This window comes from Musca vetustissima, unplaced genomic scaffold, assembly GCF_032173495.1.
Source record: "Musca vetustissima isolate MV318-11 ecotype Yass unplaced genomic scaffold, APGP_CSIRO_Mvet_v1 utg18376, whole genome shotgun sequence".
Classification (NCBI taxonomy): Eukaryota; Metazoa; Arthropoda; class Insecta; order Diptera; family Muscidae; genus Musca; species Musca vetustissima.
Window position 1 is genome coordinate 206194 of NW_026878097.1, and position 23676 is coordinate 229869.

At 31.6% G+C, this 23676-nt stretch overlaps 2 protein-coding genes across 2 annotated transcripts in view; both read right to left on the bottom strand.

Moving 5' to 3' along the window:
• LOC133322893 (histone-lysine N-methyltransferase trithorax) overlaps positions 1-9837 on the bottom strand; it is a 33682-nt gene extending 23845 nt beyond the window's left edge. The window contains 2 exon segments of the mRNA XM_061531847.1: positions 6213-6234; positions 8193-9837. Coding sequence (XP_061387831.1) covers positions 6213-6234; positions 8193-9767 — 1597 coding nt within the window. The 5' untranslated portion in view covers positions 9768-9837.
• Positions 9838-14449: 4612 nt separating this feature from the next.
• On the bottom strand, positions 14450-14835 carry LOC133322886 (protein kinase 4-like). Its single transcript, XM_061531840.1, has one exon. The coding sequence runs from the start codon at positions 14805-14807 to the stop codon at positions 14451-14453; it is 357 nt and encodes a 118-aa protein (XP_061387824.1). The 5' UTR covers positions 14808-14835; the 3' UTR covers position 14450.
• Between the last annotated feature and the right edge of the window lie 8841 nt (positions 14836-23676).

Here is a 23676-nt window from a genome sequence, read left to right on the forward strand (position 1 = left end):
AGGACATCAGGTCCTTTTTTTCTCTAGACAAAAAAATCGGCAGGACTTCTGGTAAATTTTTTTCTCTAGAAAAAAAAAAACGGAAGGACAGGTCAATTTTTTTCTCTAGAAAAAAAATCGGTCCATTTTTTTGTTTGTTTAAAAAAAATCTGCAGGACCTCAGGTCCATTTTTTTTCTCTAGAAAAAAAAAATCGGAAGGACCTCAGGTCCATTTTTTTCTCTAGAAAAAAAAATCGGAAGGACCTCAGGTCAATTTTTTTCTCTAGAGAAAAATCGGAAGGACCTCAAATCCATTTTTTTATAAAAAAATTCGGCAGGACAACTGGTCAAAGTTTTTTTAATAGGGAAAATATTCCCAGGACCTCTGATTCAATGTATTCCAAGCCAATTTTATATAGAAAAAAAATCCGCAGAATCGCAGGTCCATTTTTTCAATAGAAAAAAAATTCGGCAGGACCTCTGGTCCAAGTTTTTTTATATAAGGAAAATATCGTCAGAACCTCTGGTCCAATTTTTTCCCCAGAAAAAATATTGCCAGGACCTCTGGTTCAATTTTTCCATTGGAAACATTATTTTGACTCACAGGCAGTCAATGAAATGAAAAATTTCTCTACTTCCTAATTGCCACCATCAGATTCGATTATCCTCTATCAGATGTGCCATAACGGATATTGGAACTACCTAAATTAAGTTATGAGTTTTGTATCCTGCACACATGCGAAGTCAGCCAACCAAACCAAAAACAAAGTTCCCTCCAGAAATCAATAATAAAAACTATTACCGAACCATATCACATTCCCAATCGCATCCCTTGTGTCGGGATGATAAATTTTTGCACTCCCATCGTCCTCGCGTCCTCCTGTAGCCGCCAATAAAAATCAGCTCTCTACCAATTCACAATTCAATTATGATAACAGATAACTTGATTTTGAATTTTTGTTGTTGGTGGATGGGTGGTTGGTTGGTTGTTCGGAAGTTATATTCCACATTTTTAGTTAGGGTGGAGGATGTGAAGTGGTCGTTCGGTGGGTCGGTCAACCTTGTGTCGCTTAAAACAAATACCATATTTGACAAATTTTATTGCAAATCAAATGCTGGACAGACAGACATTTCGGCATACAGGATATGACTCAATAAAGCGATGAGTACGCGTTCTCCTCACCCCACATTTGAAGTCCTCTCTAGCTTTGTTTCTCTCACCCTCTCTCAATTACGACTTTATTTTTGGCATTGGCGATGACTAAGTGACCACTTTGGGTTAATTTTTGCTGTTGTTTTTATTGCCCTATATTGAATTGTTGTTGTAGTTGCTTTTCAAAAAGACGAGGAGGAAGCCATCTGTTTTTCTAGTCCAGGACTCATTTAAGGATAATAATGACACATCATCATGATGATGATAATTTGGGTACAGTACCATAAAATACATTTTTGAACATTTCCAAAATAAAGGGTAGTTGATGGCATATTTGTTTTTCGTTCCGATCCGTTCATCCCTTATCCTGTCACATCGAAAAATGGCAAGAAATCGTTTTAGAAAATAAGACGCAGTTGTTGTTGCTGTTGTTGCTTCCTAAACAAATATTCCCATTTCTTAAAGTATCAATCAATTACGACGTAAATTTGACTTTATATTTCCAGAAATGGGACTTCAAAATAACAGGGGGTTGCAATTGCCAGAAAAGGGGTGTCATTGAATATTTGAGATTGTTGACATCATATGGCGCAATTTCTTTACGAGAAATCTCTGGAGAAAACGGCGTAAATATTAAGAAATTTGGGAATTAAGCTGGCTGAATAAATTAAAGATTGCATTATTTTATAAAATAACCAAAATTTATCATTTCAGAAGGTATTATAAAACAATTCAGCTAGCTGAATTGTTGAAAATGTAATGCGTTCATAAATTCAGCTAGCTGAATTGATCAAAGAATTTATTATTTCTGAAAATAAATAGGTAGTATTATTTGTGAAGTCTCTTTGAATCAATTCAGCTAGTTAATTTGTTGAAAACATAATTATTTAACAAATTCAGCTAGCTGAATTGATTAAAGACATTGTTGTTTTACAAAAGTAAATATAATTTGAATCAATTCAGCTAGCTGAATTGGTAAAATTAGAATAATTTAAACAATTCAGCTAGCATAATTCATGAAAGACATGATTATTTTACAGAAGCAATGTATACTGTAGTTTATGAATGAAATTTACATCAATTCAGCTAGCTGAATTAGTGAAAATGTAATGATTGCATAAATTCAGCTAGCTGAATTGATCAAAGAATTTATTATTTATCAAAATAAGTAAGTAGTATTATTAGAGAAGTCACTTTGCAGCGATTCAGCTAGTTAATTTGTTGAAAACACAATTATTTAACAAATTCAGCAAGCTGAATTGATTAAAGATATTGTAATTTTACAAAATAAATACTTTTTATTATCGCAGAAGATAATTTGAAGCAATTCAGCTGGCTGAATTTGTCAAAATAGAATAATTTAACAAATTCATCTAGCTGAATTCATAAAAGACCCGATTATTTTACAGAATTAATGAATATTGTAATTTCTGAAGGAAATTTACATCAATTCAGCTAGCTGAATTAGTTAAAATGGACTTATTTAACACATTCAGCTAGCTGAATTGATCAAAGACCGTACAAATTTACTAAATAATAGCATTTTCTTATTTCTGAAGACAATTTAAAGCAATTCAGCTAACCAAATTTGCAAATATATAAATATTTAACAAATTCAGCTAGCTGAATTGAAGAATTATTTTTATATTTCATAAAATAAATATGTGTTATTATGTTTTGGAGTAATATGAACCAATTTAGCTAGCTGAAGTGGTGAAAAATTCAATTATTTATCAAATTCAGCTAGCTGAATTCATTAAAGACATTATTATTTTACAAAATAACTATATTATATTATTTCTGAAGACATTCGAAAACAATTCACTTAGCTGAATTGGTGAAAATATACTTTATTAATAAATTCAGCTAGCTGAATTTGGCCAAATGCCTTATTTTTTACAAAATAAATACGTTTAATTATTCCCGAAGGTATTTCAAAGCAATTCAGCTAGTTTTAATACCAAAAATGTAATTGTTTAACGAATTCAGCTAGCTGAATTTCCTAATTTTAACAAAACATACAATGGATATTATTCTTGAAAGGAATATGAACATATTCAGCTAGCTGAATTCCAAAAAAAAAGTAATTATTGGACAAACTTTACTTGCTGAATTGACTAAAAACACTACAATTGAACAAGAAAAAGTAATAATTATTATTTGTGAAAAATAGAAACACATTCAGCTAGCTGAATTTTCGAGAATGTATATATTTTACAAAGTTAGGTTGCTGAATTCATTGAAAACACATGCATTTTTCAAAATAAATAACGATTATTATTCCTGAAACAAATATCAATACATTCAGCTAGATAAATTTCCCAAAATTGTAATTTTTTAATAAATTCAGCTAGCTGAATTTGCTGAAAACTTTCCTAGAAGTTATTCCTAAAGTTATATAGGATTTATTCAGCTATGAAAATTGCCAAAATTTAGAATATTAAACCAATTCAGCTAGCTAGAAGTTTTTCTCAAATGTCCAAAATACCTTCTATCAGATATTTTATCTACAGAAGTCCTTACCAAAGTGCTTCCAAACACCTTCCGAACGTCTTCTTTCTTTACAATTATTTCAGAAACCTTTTCTTTGAATATAAAGGCTTCAGATACCCAACACCCATAAAATATCTTCAGAAAGGTCACATGATGAGCCTGGTTAGGTTTTCTGTCCATGAAAGTGATTCTGTAATGCCTTCTCTAAGAATTTCCAGTCGTTTTATAAGGAGAAAGCATCGTGTAATAAGAATATCTTTTGAATTTCCAGAGGATATTCTGCGTTCTATTATGCTTTCTATATTTCGAAGTCCTTTTGTCAGGTATATTGTCGATAGAAGTCCTTACGAAAGTGCTTCCAAAAGACCTTCCTATACATTATCTCTTTAAAAGTGCTTTCGAAATTGTTTCATTCTTTTGGAAGACTTTATAATGAGCTTTGTACGATCTCATATATATATAGAAGAGTTCCACAGGCGCTCTATCTTCTGAGGGACTATACAAAGTCAGCGCTATATATGAACCCTTTATAAATCTTCAAGAGAAAATAGGACTTGAGACTCGCGTGGTCTTCAGATCTGCTGTATAGCTAATTTATCTGAGCTTCCAGAAATGTCATGTGTTCTATTCTTCTACCTAGACTCATTGGTCCTTCAGTCCCTCACCAAAGACTTCTTCCCACTTCGTGGTTACCTTCTCTCCTTAGCTCCACTGTCCTGATTTTATTTAAATAGGAAAATTATTTTAATTTCTTATTCGTCATGGTCGGTTCTTCATCATTGCCCTCGATAAACATATCATTTTGATGGATCTGTTCTTGGGTTTTGCCAATTTTTTTTTCTTCCCATTCTTCGATGCTGGTTTTGCCCTTCATATTTTTTTTGTTTTCATTCCTGACACCACAAGAGGAGGAAAATAAAAAGATCGAAAAACAACTAAAACTTGTATTTATTATGCCTCCACGCTGATTATGTTGATGATAGTGATCGTCGTCGTCGTCATCATCATCGCCAACTTTTGAGGTTAAAGTCAAGCACAGGCTGAATGGATGGCTGGCTGGCAGCCACACAGGCAACCAGTAGTACAGCACCCAGATCAACAGGTTTAGGATTTTTTTGTTCCGCTCTTCTCTTGTTTTGCTTGCCTCTTTTGCGGTTTCAATGACAAGGGTCACATTCTTGTTGTTTTTTTCGAATGCTCGTCTTTTGTTTTGGTATTTTATTCAGTAAGCGCCATAACTTGTCATGAAAGTGTCAGGAATATATTTTTGGTTTGTCAATAAATATTTGGAATCGGATTTTTTTTTTTTTGGAATATACACAATTTTTTGAGAGGGTGTGAAAGAAATGACCCTTCAGAAGGCCACCTTCAAATACGTTCTTTGGTATCATCCTCCTAATTACATTTGAAAATTGAAAGTCATTTTAGAAGGCCTTTTGGAAGGAGTATCAGTCTTCTTTCGACACGATACCTTACCGAAGTACTTCTATAGATATGGATAGAAGTATGTTTAGAAGTCCATCCATAGATGGAAAATATAGCAGAACCCATGTACATACTTCATGTAAGGTCTTTGGAAGCACTTTTATAAGGACTTATCTATGCAGCAGAACTTATTTAAGCATAAAAATCGTTTGCGAATGATAATTCATTTATAAGAATACCTATATACAGAAGTTCTTAAGGTAGATTGCATTAGGTAATGACTCTTGTAATTACTTAAAGAAGGTATTCTATGGGCTTAACATTTTGTAAAATATCTTCTACATATAAAAGGATCTTCGAAAGAACCTAAATCCATTAATAACGTATTTAAAAATATGTATCTATAGATGGAATGCCTTACAAAAGTCCTTACATAACCACTTCTATGGTCAGAATTTTTTGCAACATACATCATAAAGTCTTTAAGTAAGTATTCTATAGACAGAATACATTTCAGAATTACTTCGGTATATAAAAGCCCGATTACAGACCGAAATCCTCATGCTGTATTTTAGAATAATTTTCTATTGATGCAATGCCTTACATAAGTCCTTACACAACGACTTCTATGAATATAAGTAAAAAACGCTTAATATGAAGTATGTCGGAATAATCGAAAGTTCTCCATAGACAGAAGGCATTTTAGAGTCTATTATGAAGATATAATGCCGATCAAAAGCCTCGTACATTATTTTCGGAATAATTTTTTTTTTTTTTATTGATGCATGCCTTACATAAGTCCTTACACACCGAATTCTATGGATATAAGTAAAAAACGCTCAATATGAAGTATCTCAGAAGAATCGAAGGCTCTCCATAGACAGAAGGCATTTTAGAGGCTCTTATGAAGATATAATGCCGATCAAAAGCCTCATACATTATTTTCGGAATAATTTTCTATCCATGCAATGCCTTACATAAGTCCTTACACAACAACATCTATGGATATAAGTAAAAAACGCTTAATATGAAGTATGTCGGAATAATCGAAAGTTCTCCATAGACAGAAGGCATTTTAGAGTCTATTATGAAGATATAATGCCGATCAAAAGCCTCGTACATTATTTTCGGAATAATTTTTTTTATTGATGCATGACTTACATAAGTCCTTACACACCGAATTCTATGGATATAAGTAAAAAACGCTCAATATGAAGTATCTCAGAAGAATCAAAGGCTCTCCATAGACAGAAGTCATTTTAGAGGCTCTTATGAAGATATAATGCCGATCAAAAGCCTCATACATTATTTTTGGAATAATTTTCTATTGATGCAATGCCTTACATAAGTCCTTACCCAACCGCATATTTGGACTAAAGACAATTCAGAGTAACTTCTGTTGATACAAGGTCCATCAAAAGCCCCATACAGCATTGTAGAATATTTTTCTATTGATAGAGAATGCCTTTCAGAATTCATTCTATAGAGAAAGAAGTCCATAGGGATGTAGCAAAATTTTATGTACAAGCCGAAGGCAGCCAGGGCTGAAGGGAGTCTTTATTTATGAGCCGAAGCCAGCCAAGGCTGAAGTGAGTCTATATTGATAAGCTGAAGACCGCTAGGGCTAAAGGGAATCTTTCATAGACGATCTGAAGCCAGATCAGAGCTGAAAGGAGTCTTTCATAGCTATAGATAAAAATCTCATTAGGTCCTGAGACGAGAAAAAGAAGTTCTCAGGTTCTTGAGGTGACTTTTTCCTAAGGGCTTTTCTACAGAAAAGAAGTCGTCAGTCTTTTTCTTTAGAAATTATCAGGTCTCTGCGGGTCTTTTTCTACAGAAAAGAAGTCGTCAGTCTTTTTCTACAGAAAATAAGTCGTCAGTCTTTTTCTTTAGAAATTATCAGGTCTCTGCCGGTCTTTTTCTAGAGAAAAAAAGATCCGACATTCAGTACATTCCGTCATATGTACTTAGGGTTTCTTCTTCTAAGGAATTTCTTCTATAGATAAAGAAGTTTATAAAAAAATAAGCTTAGGTCCCCTGATGTGTCTCTTTTATAGAAATAAACTCTTTAGGTCGCTTGAGGACTTTTTCTTCTATAGGAAAAATTTCTCAGGTCGCCTATAGAAAGAAATCACCTGAGATGTATTTTTTCTATAGAAAAAAAAATCATCAGGTCCCTGAGGACTTCTTTGTCTATAGAAAAAAATTCCTCAGGTCCCTGAGGTCTTCTTTTTCTATAGGAAAAAAAATTCCTCAGGTCTTCCTTTTCTATAGAAAAAAAAATTTCTCATGTCCCTGAGGACTTTTTTTCAATATAAAAAAATTCCTCAGGTCCCTGAGAACTTCTTTTTCAGGAGAAAAAAATCCTCAGGTCTTCTTTTTCAGGACTTCTTTTTCAATAGAATTTTTTTTTTCAATAGAAAAAAAATTCCTCAAGTCCCTGAGGACTTCTTTTTCTATAGAAAAAAATTCCTCAGGTCCCTGAGGACTTCTTTTTCTATAGAAAAAAATTTCTCAGTTCCCTGAGGACTTCTTTTTCTATAGAAAAAATTTCCTCAGGTCCCTGAGGACTTCCTTTTCTATAGAAAAAAATTTCTCAGGTCCCTGAGGACTTCTTTTTCTATAGGAAAAAAATCCTCAGTTCCCTGAGGACTTTCTTTTCTATAGAAAAAAAATTACTGATGCCCCTAAGGACTTCTTTTTCTATAGAAAAAAATCGTCAGATCCCCTGAGGTGTATTTTTTCTGTAGGAAAAATTCCTCAGTTGGCCTGATTTGTATTTTCCTATAAAAAATTCCTCTGGTCCTCTGAGATGTATTTTTTTATAGAAAAAACTTCCTTCGGTCCTCTAAGGTGTCTTTTTTCTGTAGACAAAAATTCCTCAGGTCGCTTGAAAACTTATTTTTCCATAGAAAAAATCCTCTAGAGAGGAAAAATTTCCTCTGGTGCCCTGAAATCCCTAATGACTTATTTTACCCCTTTGAGCCACTGTTTACAGCCTTGTTATTGAAAAATCAAAACAAGTTAGGGAGAATATGAAGAGGAAGTAGAAGGCAAAAAAAAATCACATACAATCACACACCATACACACATACATAAAAAATTGAATAAAATTGAAAAACCATCTTGTCAAAGACTTACCAACAAGTCATTGTGTGGACTGGAACTGGAATTTCCATCATCATCATGATCCTCCGCATCACCACCGTCATCTTCATCAACACCAACTTCGTGATCATCATCCTTAGCATCATCACGATGATGACGATGATGAGTGTCATTATGGTCAGCAGATTGTTGATTCCTTTCTTCCATGCTTGCAGCATTGTTAGCATCTTCGGCATTATCTTTCCCCAAAGAATTTATGGTTGGCGGAACTCCTGTTTTATGGCTGGGATCATCGGCAGAAGCTGCAGCAGCTTCATTATGACGTGGGGACATTTCTAAGGAGTTTGTGGTGGCAGAAGTGCTGGAGGAGGGTGTTGCAGCTGAACCAGATGTTGTTGTTGCTGTTGTTTTTGTAGAGCCTGTTGGTGGCGATGATGCTGCTGCTGATGATGACATTTCACATATTTGTGTTGTTGTCTGTTGTTGTTGCTGCTGGTTATTGATGACAGGTTCTGTTGTTGTGGTTGTGCTGCTGGAGGAGCTTTGCTGTGAAACTGGAGAGCAGGGGGCTATTGTTTTCATATGGGATTTTTCTGGATGTGAATTTTGTGTTTGTTGCTGCTGTTGTTGCAATTTTAATTTTGACGATGACGGCAGCATCACTTCGGGTTTGTGAATATTTAAATTTTTGAATTTCTTGCAATTACGCAAAGATTTCTGCTGTTGTTGTTGGGATGTTGAGGACAAGGAGGATCCCAGAGCGGCTGGAGGTGGTGGAGATTTTAATGATTTACGGCCTTCATCATTGAGCAAACGTTCTTCTTTCTCTTGCGACTGTTCCTTGGTTTTTGCATGTGCTTTAAGTTTGTTGTTGTTGCTGTTGTTGTTGGCCTCCACTTTGGCGCTTAAACTGGGCTTGGGAATTTTAATGGTATTGATGTGGGAATTTTGTGAGATTTTATGGGAATTACCACCAGCATACGAATGGCGTTGGCCATTTGTTGACGAAGAGGAGACTGACGATGATGATGAAGATGAGGTATCTCCATAACCATTTGTGGTACGACTGCTAGCACTACCACCACTTCCTCCTGCTCCTCTGGAGGCCATGGAGCCTCCTTCGTCATCATCCTCATCATGATCTTCCCTTTTACCATTTTTATGTTTATCACAATTATTTAAGTGATCGCCTTCCTCCTGCTCCTCATCATCGTCATCGTCCTCCTCTTGGTTATCCTCATCATCCTGCGCTTGCGGCGTTTTCGTTTGCCGCACATTTTCCTCATCTTCGGAATTTGATGAGGCAGCATTATTTTGGGAGCCAGTTGCAGTTTCACTACCCCCTCCTACACCTCCTCCTGCAGATGCCGAGGAACTTCTATTACTATTGTTGTTGTTATTGTGATGGCTGGTATTGTGAATGGGCGATGTTGTGGCAGTGGCTGCTCCTGCTACTACTCCAACTGTTGCTGTCGCTGCCGCCGCTGCTGATGCCGAACTATCGTTGGCGTTTCCACCACCACTATTGTTGGGATCTAATTGCAAAACACTGATACGTTTACGATTTATCGATTTTGATGGTTTCCCGGGAAACTTGGAACGACCCATAATAATTTAAGTTTAGCATTTGGCGCGTAATTTTTTTTTGTTTTGTTGTTGTGGTTCTTCTTTATGTTGTTGTTGCTTTATTGGTTTCTTTAAAATGAAGAGAAAATGAAAAAAGAAACAAAAACAGGATATTTGTAAGACTTGTGGAACACTTGGGGTTGCAAGCGGGCACTTGCACTTGAAATTACAGTAGGCGGTCGATAAAGGCAACATAAAAAAGGAAAAGCATTACAGCAAGGATAATAAGGTAATTTAATGGTTATTTTTAAAAAAATATTTTTTTTCCTTTATGTGCAAAATCGAAAAATAAAAATTTCACTTTTTGGAAATTTTTTATATTTTTTTAAAGAATTGGAATTAATAAAAAAGGCAACATAAAAAAATTCCCCTTAGGAGAAAAGACAAAAATATAACTTTTGGTAAAAAATTTAAAATTTCCCATTGGGAAATATAATTTCCCTTGAAGGAAAATTTTTATTTCAAAGAATTTTTGGGAATTTTTTTATATATTTTTAAAGCATTGAAATCAATTCAACATCCAAAATTTCCCTCATAGGAAAAAAATTCCCTTCGGGGGGAAATTTTTTCTTATTGACTATTTTCGAAAAATATTTTATATTTTTGAAAGATGGAGACAAAAATATAACTTTTGGTAAAAAAAAATTGAAAATTTCCCATTGGGAAATTTAATTTCCATTTAAGGGAAATTTTTGTTTCTATGAATTTTTGCGAAATTTTTATATTTTTTAAAATCATTGGAATTAATAAAACCCTACGAAAAAAAAAATCCTAAATTTCCCTGCCAGAAAAAAATTTCCCTTCGAGGGAAATTTTTATTTATGGACTATTTTCGAAATATATTTTGCATTTTTGGAAGATGGAGAAAAAAGTAAAACTTTTGGTAAAATAAAATTATAAATTTCCCATTGGGAAATATAATTTCCCTTAAGGAAAATTGTTTGTTTCTATGAATTTTTGGGAAGTGTTTATATTTTTTCAAAGCATTAGTATTCATAAAACCCTAAGAATAAAAAAAATCCTAAATTTCCTTTACAGAAAAAAATTTCCCTTAGAGAAAAATGTGTATTTATGGACTAATTTGGAAAAGACAAACCGGGGGGTTAATAGAGAAAAATTGAAAATTTCCCCCACGGGAAATATAATTTCCCATTAGAGGAAATTTAAAAATCCAAAACTTTCGCAGGAAAAAATTTCCCTTGGGGTGTAATTTTTAGTTATGGACTATTTTCGAAAAATCGTTTGTATTTTTGGAAGATGGAAAAAAAAATTGAAAATTTCCCCTTTGAAAAAAATTCCCTTTTTGGGAAATTGTTGTATTGAAATTTCATTGAAAATATTTAAACCATAGAAATTTAAACAAAATCCAAAATTTCCCTCACAAGCTAAAAAAAAATTCCCTTTGAGGGTAAATTTTTATTTTTGAATTATTTTCGAAAAATGTTTTTATTTTTGAAAAATTGCTACAATGCTAAGGGTTATGATGAAATGAAATAAAAAAATTTCCTCTTGTGAAAAATAATTTCCCTGTAAGGGAAGTTTTTGTTTATAAGATAATCTCCGAAATGTTTATATAATTAAAGCAAAAGAGAAAAAAATCAAAAATTTGTAAATTTAGTACTATTTTCGAAAAATTGTTGTATTTTTGAAAAAATGTTCTCCTTTTCTTATGGTTTGCCAATATCGAGCTCGTACTGTATTTCAAAATGTAGTGCTGCATATTGCGTATTAGTTTTATATATTAAAAATACATATTTATGAGTTTTATGTTAAGGATTTGTTATGTTATTCAACCATTGTCAGATATTTTTTATAAAGAATGTCAACTATTTTCGATATATTTTATTATTTTTTAAATTTTAATTTTAAGGTCCTCATTTATTTGTTTGGTATTTTTTTTTTAATTTAAAAATATTTTTAATTATATTGGTTTTTATATTTAATTGCTTATATTATTTTCATTTATATTAAAAAAAATATATATATTATTTTCGGTAATTTTATTTTTTATTATTTTTCTTTTTTTAATTATTTTTATATTGTTTTATTTAATTCTTTTTATTTTTTCAATAGTTACTTTTATTTTTTTAATTTTTAAGTCACTTTTCAGATTTTATTAAATGCATTTATTTAATATTGTTATTTTAACCAAAATTAATTTTTTTAATTTTATTTTTTATTTTGTTTGTTGCTTTTTTAAGTTTCAATATAATAATTAAATTTAAAATTAGTTAAAAACTTCTTTAGTTTTATTATAAATATTCTACACATTTGTATGTAATATTTCAGGAACATTTTTTTAATTATGTAAAAATGTATTTAATTTTTTTTTTTAATATTCATATCTTATACATTTTTTTAATATGTTTTGTGTACTTTTTAAATTTTAAATTAAATTTAAAAACAAATTAATTCTTTAGTTTACAACTCTGGTAAATTTTAATATCAATCATTAATTTTCATTTTGTTTCCAACAATTTCACTCAACATTTATTTATTTTAATTAATTATTTTATTTCTTATTTTTTTATTCATAGGTGACTCCTTGTTAATTAATAATTTCTTAATTGTTAACAGTGTTTTTTATTCAACTTTTATTTATTGTTTTCCAGTTTTATGGGTATTAATTTTTTATACCTAATTTTTATTTTCCTACTTTATTTTTTTCTATTTTTAATTTGTTGTTTATATTTCTTTTATTTTATGTAACTTAATATTTATTATTCCTATAAGAAATGACACTTTTTATTGATTTTATGTAAACATATATTTTTATTTCTTTTTTCTTTTAATTTTTATATTAATTTATTCTTTTTATTATTTTATAATAATTAATATTTTTTAATTTATTTTTTTACTTCTTTCCACTCATGTTTTTATTTGATAAAACACGTACTTTCGTATTTTTACATTGATTTTTTTTTTAAATTTTTGTTAATGTAAGTTCTTTGAGAAACTTATTTTTTCCTTTATTTTAGTCACTGAACAACACCATTTAATTTCTCATATATAATTATACATTTATTTAAAATTTTAATTAAATTCATTTTTGTATTTTTATTGGTATTTTTATTCTTTACTCAATTTATTATTGATTTGTTGATGTTTTTTGTTTACTTTTCATTATTTACCAAAACTGTTATTTCTTCTTTCATTCTCTTTAAGTCACTGTATATCACTCATTTTTTTATTTTAGTAGTTATTTTTTATTCATTTTAAAATATTTATTTAATTATTATTACCTTTAATTATAATATATTTTATAAATCGATTTCCTTTTAGTTGACTTCTTTTTTTGTTTTCGTTTTATTTTTATTCCTTTCTTGAATCAAAATTCCTTAATATTTATCACTAGTTTATTCCTTTCTTTTGTCCGACAACGAATTCAAAAAACCTTTGTTACGCATACGTTCGTTTTCTTTGGCAAACTGAGAGTAAACAACTACTACTCCTTTTCATAGAGTTGTTGATTTGCCACCACACAATTCTTCTTGTTATTATATCTGGTTTGTATTTCTTGTTTAGTGTGTGTATCGTAAACTCTCTCGCGGTAATTCTCTCTGATATAAAACTCACACTCGCGTAGGAATTTCCCTCCCTGTTTTTTAGTTTAGTTTTGTTTACTTGTGGTAAAATGTACTGTACACACACGACTGCTCTCTCTCTCTCTCGCACACTCTCCCCTGTGGGTTAAATCGAGTCTCTCGATGATTGTTGTTGATGTGTGTTTTGTTATATGTAATGTTTTTCGTATGTTTGTTTCAATGCATTGGGGCGAAGGCATTCATTGTCGACGTCTGTAGTCGGCAGATGTTTTCTTCTTCTTCTGCTTCTTTGTGTTATGTTGCATGACCACCTTTGCTTGCTTTACCTTCTGTTTGATTGTTTGTGTGTGTATGTTTTGTCTCGTTTGCACGCATAGGCAGGCTTAAGGGCTATGCTTGTTTGGTTTTTTGTTTTGCAGTGTTGCTGCTGCTACTTAAATACCACCTTGCCTTTTTTGTAATTATTTTATCACCTTTTTTATGATTCTTTGGCAAAAATGTTTGTTGCTGTTGTTGTTTTTTTATTGCCGAGGAGTGAGAGCGAGCCTGTTTATTTTTGTTTCTTTTTTTGTTTGTTATTATGTTGTGTGTGTTTGTGCAAAATTATTTTTGCACGTGCTACCTTTTGCCAAGCCGTGTACCCACTCTACTTAATGATGATGATTGGTCTCTCTCTCTCAGTGTGTCTCTTGCTCTCTCAGTGACTGTCTCTTTTAATTGGGGAGTTAAGTAAATATTTTCATTCAATTTGTGGAGTATAAAAATGTCTTGTTGCTGGCTGTTGTTGTTATTCTAACTAAAGTGGTTTTGTTGTTAGTATTTTGATGATGAGTGGGTGGGAGGGAGGTTGGTTAGTTGTGGAGAGTGAGCTGAGTGGGGAGTTGGAGAGCCAAAGTAACCTTTCTTTTGTGTCTTTTATGATTTATTTTAGAAAATTTCTTGATGATGCTTGCAGAGAGTGGGGGTTTTCTTTTGTCGTGTGAGAGGAGTAGTTAATAAATGAGTGCGTATCCGTGCAATGAGAGATATGGGGGATTATGTTTGCCGCCTTTTTTTTATTTGTTGTTTTTGTTATTATGCAGTTTAAATGTGATTGCTCGTTTGTGTGTGTGTTTTTCGTTTACCTCTGTTGCTGTTGCAGCTCTTTCAAATGATCGTGTTGCTGCTGTTCGTCCTGTTCCTGTACTTGTTGTTTTTGTTGCTTTTGATTGTAGTTGGTATAGGTGTAGATGCTATAATCACCGCTATAGTTGCCGCTGTAATTGTTGCTAAAATTATTATCGTAATTGCTGGTATAATTTTGGCTGTTGCTATAACTATGGCCACTGCCGCCGCCTCTGCTACGGTTGGCGTCGCTGTTGCTACAACTACTGCTGCTACTGCTTGGACTTTCTATATTGTTGCTGCTATTGAAGTGTTGATGTTTGTTGCTACTGCGGCTGCTTTTCGATAGACTTCTATTGCTGTTATGGGACATGGGGTTGCTGTTTTCTTGTTCACGACGGGGGGAGTTGGCAAAGCGGCAAAAAACTGGTCTGGTCTGTGAGTGAGTGGTTGGTTGGTGGCAATAAGTGACTATTGTTTGGTTGGAAAATTCAAGCAGATTTAAAGTTTATCAGCCATGTTGTCGCTTTTTGACTTTTTTACAAGAAAAATGTTCTTTTGTTGTTGTTGTGTTTGTTCAATTTACTCTCTGTGAGAATCAATGATGCAGCAGCAGCATTCAGTCAAATTGATTCAATGTTTGTAACAAGTCAAACAATCATAATGAATGGATGAAAAACGTAGGAAAAATCGAATCACGAAGCAAGCAGCAGCCGAAGAAGAAGACAAAAAAGGGAGAGAGAGAGGAAAAAATCTTGTTTTATTACAACGTCTTTTTTGTTATTCAAAAACAAAAAAACTGAAGAAAAGAATTTTCTTTTCTCAGCTTTTTCTTTTAAGAAAATAAATTAGTGTTGGTTGGATGGATGCATGTTTGATGTTGGTGTGTATGTATTGGTGTTTGGTAGTGGTTGTCGATGGTGATGATGACGAACAAGATGATGATGTCGTTGTATCCAATGTATTTAGGAATGGGATGATGATTGGTGATGGATGGATGGATGGATGGGTGGTTTGATGTGGTGTTGTGTATAGCTGATGATGATTGGTGTTGTTGGATTGTTTGAATGGAAATTCTTGTTCAGTAAAACAAAGTGTTTATTGGAATGTAAGAAGAAATGAATGAAAAATAGAATAGGGAGATTTTCGAAATAAAAATAATAATAAAATGTAGTGTGGTGTAATAGAAAAATGTTGTGTGGGTAATAAAGATGACATTTGATGGATGGTCACATAAAATACAAGCAACTACAAAAATACATTTTTGAAATAAATAATAGCAACAAATATTAAAAAATTTAGGGAAATTGAATTGAAAATTTTGTAACTAAAAAATAAACAATAACTTATAAATTTTTGGGTGATTTTCGAACCGAAAACCGATTACTTATTATTAAAACAACCGGTTACCAATACAAAAACCTCGGAAATTTATATTTTAGTTATGATTCTTTCATTTTCTTATAAAAGATATAGTATTTTGTAATTTATGGTGCTTTTTGAACCGGTTATCGGGTTTTTTAAATCACAAATGTCATATTTTTGAAGAATGTATTGTAAATTTTCTAATTATAGCAGACATGTATTTAAGCCTTAAATTTTCGAATAATTTATTAATTATTTTGACTTATTTGACGTTTTTAGAACCGGGTATTCCTACCCCGAACCGATTACTTATTTTTAAGAATCGGTTATCAATATAAGAATCCGGAAAAAATCGATTTTAATTCAAATTCTTTTATTTTTTTTTTTTTTTTTTTTTTTGAGTTAATAGAATATTTTGTCATTTTTTTTATTTTTGAACCAGTTACTCGGTTTAAAAATAGCTATTTTTGGTAGATTTCAACTAAATATCATTACTGCAGAAGACTTATAGAAGGAATTTAAGCATTGAATTCCAATAAAATTTCGTTTTTCTAGAACAGACCTTACCCTCTGACCGTTATTTGAACCGGGTACCCGATTATTTAACTGCTATATTTTGGATTTGCACAGCCTATGATTACAATTTTAAGTATATTTTTTTCTATAGAAATTTTGCGTAAAATATACAACCAGTTTTTGGTCAAACTTAACCGATTACTTATTTTTCAAGAACCGGTTATCTATTTAAAAAATCCAAAAATCTCGATTTTAATTCCGGTTCTTTTATTTTCTTTGAATTAATATAATATTTTACCATTCCCGAAGTTTACTGAACCGGGTACTCGGTTTTTATGAGAATAAAATATATAATTTCTACTAATTATCCTAATGTACAAGACATATAAGAGGAATTTATGCCTTGAATTTCAATAAAATATTTTTTCTAGAACCGACCCTACCCTCTGGAATTTTTTTGAAGCGGGTAACCGATTCTTTATCTAGAATATTTGGATTTTATATGAGCTATATATTCAATTATTAAAAATAGTAATCGCCTGCAATACAGATTTCTTGCCAAATATACAATGGGGTTTCGGTTAGGAGTTTATTGAACCGGTTACTCGGCTTTTATGGCAATAAAATATATCATTTTGGAAGATTTCCGCATGGCTGGAGAACAATAACATTCCACTAACATTTTATTTATTTTTGTTTTAAATTACAGTAAATATCTCTGTATGTTATTTGAACCGGGTACCCGATTCTTTAACTGCGATATTTGAATTTTACCTGGCAAATAATTACAATTTAATTTTTATACATAGTAATTGTTTGATTTACAGATTTCCTGTTAATTATAAACCCGGTTTTTTGTTAAACTTAACCGGTTACTTATTTTTCAGGAACCGGTTATCGATATGAAAATTCCGGAAATTTCACTTTTAGTTCTTCTTCATTTAGTTCCTAAGAAGTGATCCAATTTTTTGTCGTTCCTGTATGTTATTTGAACCGGGTACCCGTCTCTTTAACTGCGATATTTGAATTTTACCTGGCAAATAATTACAATTTAATTTTTATACATAGTAATTGTTTGATTTACAGATTTCCTGTTAATTATAAACCCGGTTTTTTGTTAAACTTAACCGGTTACCTATTTCTCAAGAACCGGTTATTGATATAAAAAATTCGAAAATTTCGCTATAGTTCTTCTTCATTTAGTTCCTAAGAAGTGATCCAATTTTTTTCTTTCCTGGCATTTTTTGAACCGGTTACTCGGTTAAAAACACAAAATATAATTTTTTAATAATTACAATTTAATTAGTAAACATAGTAATCGTTTGATTTACAGATTTCCTGCTAATTATAAACCCGGTTTTGGGTCAAACTAAACCGGTTACTTATTTTTAAAGAACCGGTTATCGATGTAAAAGAATCCGGAAATCTGGATTTTAGTTCAGATTCTTTAATTATCTTTGAAATTGTCTCACATTTTGTCACCACTGGTGTTTTTTGAACCGGTTATTCGGGTTTTATAAACACAAATGACCTACAGTATAAACTTGATAATCCGGACCTCGACAGTCCGGATTATTCGGTAATCCGGACTGCATTTCACAACCCATTGCGTATCCTATAATCCGGATTGATTGACCTATTTGACTCAAAAATCCGGATTGTAAAGACACGTTACTTTTTATTTTAATAAAAAATCGTTGCAAATTTAATTGAAAATGGTACCTATTATATTCAAAGTTCATATTTTTGAAATGAATAATTTTCATTTTTAATAAAAACATAAAAATAATTAAATTATCACCAAATTAATATAAATTTAAACCAATTAATAAAACTCGATAATCCGGAAATCTCGGTAATCCGGATTGGGGTCTGCAATCAATTATCCGGATTAGCGAGTTTTTACTGTATTTTTGATTTCTACTAATTTGCCTAACTATAGTAGCTAATTAATTCCAAAAATAAATTTTTTTTGCCTGGAACAGTCCTTAAATATCATCTTTAAACTCTCCACCAACTGTTACACTTTAAATGTGGAAAAAAAGGTGTTCGCGCGTTCATTCCTCTTTTTTTTAATTTGATTACAATTACCCAACAATGTTGTGGTTTTTATTTTGAAAACGAGAAGCCCAGATTCTTCTGCTTCTTCGCACACAATGAATGTCACGATGAATGAAACCAAAGTAGGGTCGGTCGGTCGATGTTGAATGAATTTGCCGGCCGGCCGGCTGTTTCGGTTGGTTTGGATGGTTGTCTGGTCCCGGTGGTTAAGTGGTGTGTTTTGTGTGTTTTCAGTTCAGGGTGTTTACACACAAAACACCAAAAGTGGTGTAACCTTTTGTTGTTGCTGTTGATTCATTCTTATAATTCTAGCCAAGCGTTGTCGCCGTCGTCATTTGTTGCCACTAAAACAGATTGGTGTCGGTCGACCACAAATGAATGAAATGCATGACGGTGGCAGGCAATGACGACAATGGCGCGACATTAATGGATAAACATTTGCTTACAAACTTGAGCGCAACAAAATTAATTTGTCATGCTAAAAAAAGAAGGTATCCGATTTTTTGTTTACAAATCCTGCCAATTCACCATCGCCTCGAACTTTTTGAATTGTTGCAATTCATAGAGCCTGGGTCTTAGGCCTGCAATTGCAATTATTATCCAACCCTCCCTTCCGGGGGACTAAATACTCTGTGATTCATAATTTCATATCCTGGCCCTGCTGCACACGCAAAATTCAAATTTGTGCAATTGTTTTTTTTTTTTTAATTTTCACTTAGGGGTGAGTGCCCAATGGGGAGGATGGGAGGTTAATTGTGTTGGTTTTATTTAATTTTTAAGTGACTCATTTATGTTTCACATGGGATAACAATGTTGTAAGGATATCATAGGATATTAAAGGGGTTATTTGATATTTGTTTTTTAATTCAAGAGCCATGATATGGGATTATTTTTGAAGTGCCAATGAAATTGAGTAGGACATTGATACGTTATCAATCAATCGGAAAATAAGTGTCATATACAAATTTGGAATCTTTTTTTCTTCCTTGGAAATACATGGGCATCAACTGTCTTGAATTTATCAATTTTTTTAAAAGTTATTAACATTGAAGTTGACACCTTCCCATCCCTGACTTTTCATTTTTAAACAACTTTCATGCGACATTTAAAAATTAGCCTATTTCTTCGATAAAGAGTCCATTGAAAAATACTTTCATATTTAATAAAGATAATTTTCTATTCGCAACTCTGACATTTGAATACCATTACATAATATCCAATAAAGATGACACATTCCCATCCCTGAATTGTCATATTAATAGCATTTTCATAAAAAAAATTTAAAGTCCACCATTTTTTTCTCTTAACATTATTAAGCCGAAATATTTTACATATTTCTGGAGATGATACATCTCCGTCCCTGCATTTTTTGTGACTTAAATTCGCCCAATTTTCGCATAAAATATCCACGGAAAATGTCTTTCCCATACAATAAAAATTATCAATTATCATGAATTTGTCAATTTTTTAAAATACTTCTTCCTTAAAAGTTATCCTCATTGAAGATGACACCTTCCCAGCCCTGACTTGACATTTTTGAACAACTTTCATACGACATTTAAAAATTAGCCTATTTTTCGATAAAGAGTCCATGGAAAAATACTTTCCTATCTTATAAAGACGATTTTCTATGCCCATCTCTGACATTTGAATACGATTAAATAAATAATATGGAATGAAGATGACACATTCCCATCCCTGAATTGCAATATTAATACCGCTTTAATACAATACATTTAGACATGAACCAATTTTTTCGCTTGCAAATTTTAAGCTGAAATATTTTTCATATTCCTGTAGATGATACATGTCCATCCCTGCATTTTTTGTGACTTAAGTTCATCCAATTTTTGCATAAAATATCCACGGAAAATGTCTTTCCCATACAATAAAAATTATCAATTATCTTGAATTTATCAATTTTTTAAAATACTTGTTCCTTAAAAGTTATTCACATTGATGTTGACATCTTCCCAGCCCTGACTTGTCATTTTAAAACAACATCCATACGGCATTTAAATATAAGACTATTTTTTCGATAAAAAGTCCATGGAAAAATACTTTCCTATTTAATAAAGATGATTTTCTATTCCCATCTCTGACATTTGAATATCATTAAATAAATAATATGGAATGAAGATGACACATTCCCATGCCTGAAATAGAATACTATTACCGGTTTCATACAAAACATTTACACCTCAACCAAATTTTTTGGCATGAAAGTTTTAAGCAGAAATATTTTAAATATTCTTGGAGATGATACATATCCATCCCTGCATTTTTTTAAGACATAAATACACCTAATTTTTGCATAAAATATCCAAGAAAAATGTATTTCCCATGCAATAAAAATGATGCTCCGATTCACATATGTGGAATTTTATTATCATTTAATAAATTATATCTACTGAGGATTACACATTCCCATCCCTGACAATGCAATATTAATTGGATTTTCATAAACCATTAATACATTAATTAATTTTTTTCGATTTGAAGATTTCAACATCTATATTTCGCCAATTTTGAAAAATGCTACATTCCCATCCCTGTCTTTTCTTGTGGAATATAAATAATATTGCATTCAACAAATTCTAAAATTAAACACAATTCGATTAGCCAAAATTTCCTTCAAGAAATGTGTACAATCCCTAGTAGTTAGGCATTCCCATCCCTGACATGGCATTTTCGTGACATTTTTTTTGCATTACCTCATAAAATACATTTTAAAATTATAATTTTTTCCTTAAAAACTACAAACAAAAAATTAAAATTCAATGGAGATAATACATTTCCATCCCTGATATGATTTTTTATTTTAGTTTTGAATCACCCAAGCTTTTTTCAATTTAAAAATTCTAATACAAATATGTAGGCAATTATTGATGATGATGTATCCCATGTCTGACTTTTTTCTGAGATTGTGTATTCCCATCTCTGTCATTTAAAAAAAAGATATAAATTATATGAAATTTTAAATAATATTTCATAGAACAGATTTTAAAATTAACCACAATTACATAATTCTAAATTTCATTCCATAAATTTGAGAATCACTAGTAATTAGACATTTCCATCCCTGACATGGCATTTTTGTGACATTTTTTGTATTGCCTCAAAAAAAATTTAAAATTATTAATTTTTTCTTTAATTAAATTCAAATTAAATTCAATGGCGATTATACATTTCCATCCCTGATATGATTTTTTATTTTTATTTTAGTTTTGAATCATCCCAGCTTTTTTTCACTATAAAAATTTTAATACAAATATGTAGGAAATTGTTGAAGATGATGTATCCCATCTCTGACTTTTTTCTGAGAACGTGTATTCCCATCTCTGTCATTTATATAAGACATAAATTATTTATATTGTTTTGAATTATTTATATTGATTTGATGCTGGTTAAAATATTAGAACTGAAGTCAGAGATGGGAATGTATGAAAAAAAATCATACATTCCCATCTACGACTTCATTTGTACCTAATATTTTAACCTTGTATTTAAAAAATAATTCTAATTATCCAATAACTCCAAGAAAAAAGACATACAAAATGTATTTGCCATTCAATAGGGATTATGTTCTCCCATTCCTGATCTGTTAACATTTTTTTATTAATCAATATCCTTATCAATATAGAATTATGCATTCCCATCCCTGAGCTAAATCACGTAATTGAATTCTAATTATTGCTTTATGACATTTTCTATTTGGGTGGAATTGGGTACTCCCATCCCTGACTCATATATTTATTTTTATACCCTCCACCATAGTATGGAGGGTATATTAATTTTATTTTTCCGTTTGTAACTCATCGACATAATCATTTCCGACCCTATAAAGTATATATATTCTTGATCAGCGTAAAATTCTATGACGATGTTCGTCTGTCTGTCCGTCTCTCTATTGTAATCACTCTAGCCTCTAAACGAATTGAGATAGATCGCCAAAATTTTTCATAATGTCGTCTCAAGTTCGAAGATGGGCTTTATCGGTCCACGTTAAGGCATAGCTCCCATATAAGTGTACCCCCCAAATATCGGTATTTTGGGGTTCTTGAGCGCGTTTTTCAACCGAATTCGCTGAAATTTAGTAAATTGGGTTATTATTGGGTACCAAATATTTCCACTAATACTTATAAATATAAGTCCATTTTTTCTGGTAGCTCCCATATAAGGGTACCCCCCAAATATCGGTATTTTGGGGTTCTTGAGCGCGTTTTTCAACCGAATTCGTTGAAATTTGGTACATTGGGTTGTTATTGGGTACCAAATATTTCCACTAAAAATTACAAATATAAGTCGATTTTTTCTGGTAGCCTCCATATAAGGGTACCCCCAAATTTTCGGCATTTTTAGGTTCTTGAGCGCGTTTTTCAACCGAGTTCACTGAAATTTGGTATTTTGTAGTCGTATATGGTAACAAATCTCCCTACCAAAAAGTATTAATATTCACGCCCTTTTAGGGGTAGTCACCATATAACCCCCTTTTTATACCCTCCACCATAGTATGGAGGGTATTTGAATTGAATTGAATTTTTGATATAGATCCACTTTTGGGTATATACCCTATAGTTTCGATGGTAGTATATGTTAGTATACCTATGGTGGAGGGTATCCAAAGTTCGGCCCGGCCGACCTTAACGGTTTTTTCAATTGTTTTTAATTTCCTCTATATCCCTTTCTACTAAATCCCTTTTGAAATATTCTCATTTTTGCCTTATGGTATTTGTTTACATTTGGTTGGAATTGTGTACTCCCATCCCTGAATCATTTATTATTATTTTTTTTAATTTAAAATTTCTTCATTTTTTTTAACGTTCAATATGGATTTCTAAATTCCCATATGTATATTATGACACCGAATAAACCCATTTTTAATTCTCTCTATTATCATTTATACTCATTTTTTATCTTCGACAGCGATAGTGTACTCCCATCCCTGGCACACATTTTGTTATAACACTTATTCTTTAGAATTTATATTAAAGCTTATTTCAAAATTTTGTGTGTAAATAGGTTGGTTGACAGCCTATTTTTAACATTCAATAGAAATAATACATTCCCATCCCTGACATCAGTTATGATATTTAAAACACATAAAACAATTTCATAAACCGTTAACATTCCAAACTTTATTTTTTCCATTAAAGTGTGATTACGTACTCCCATCCCTGACCAACTGATCACACTTTAAGAATTTTTAAAAAATTATTCTTCAAAAACCACGCTCGTTTGAGGCCATGAATATTCTTTAAAAATCCACTCCTCTTTTAGTCCTTAAAAAAAGTAGGCCT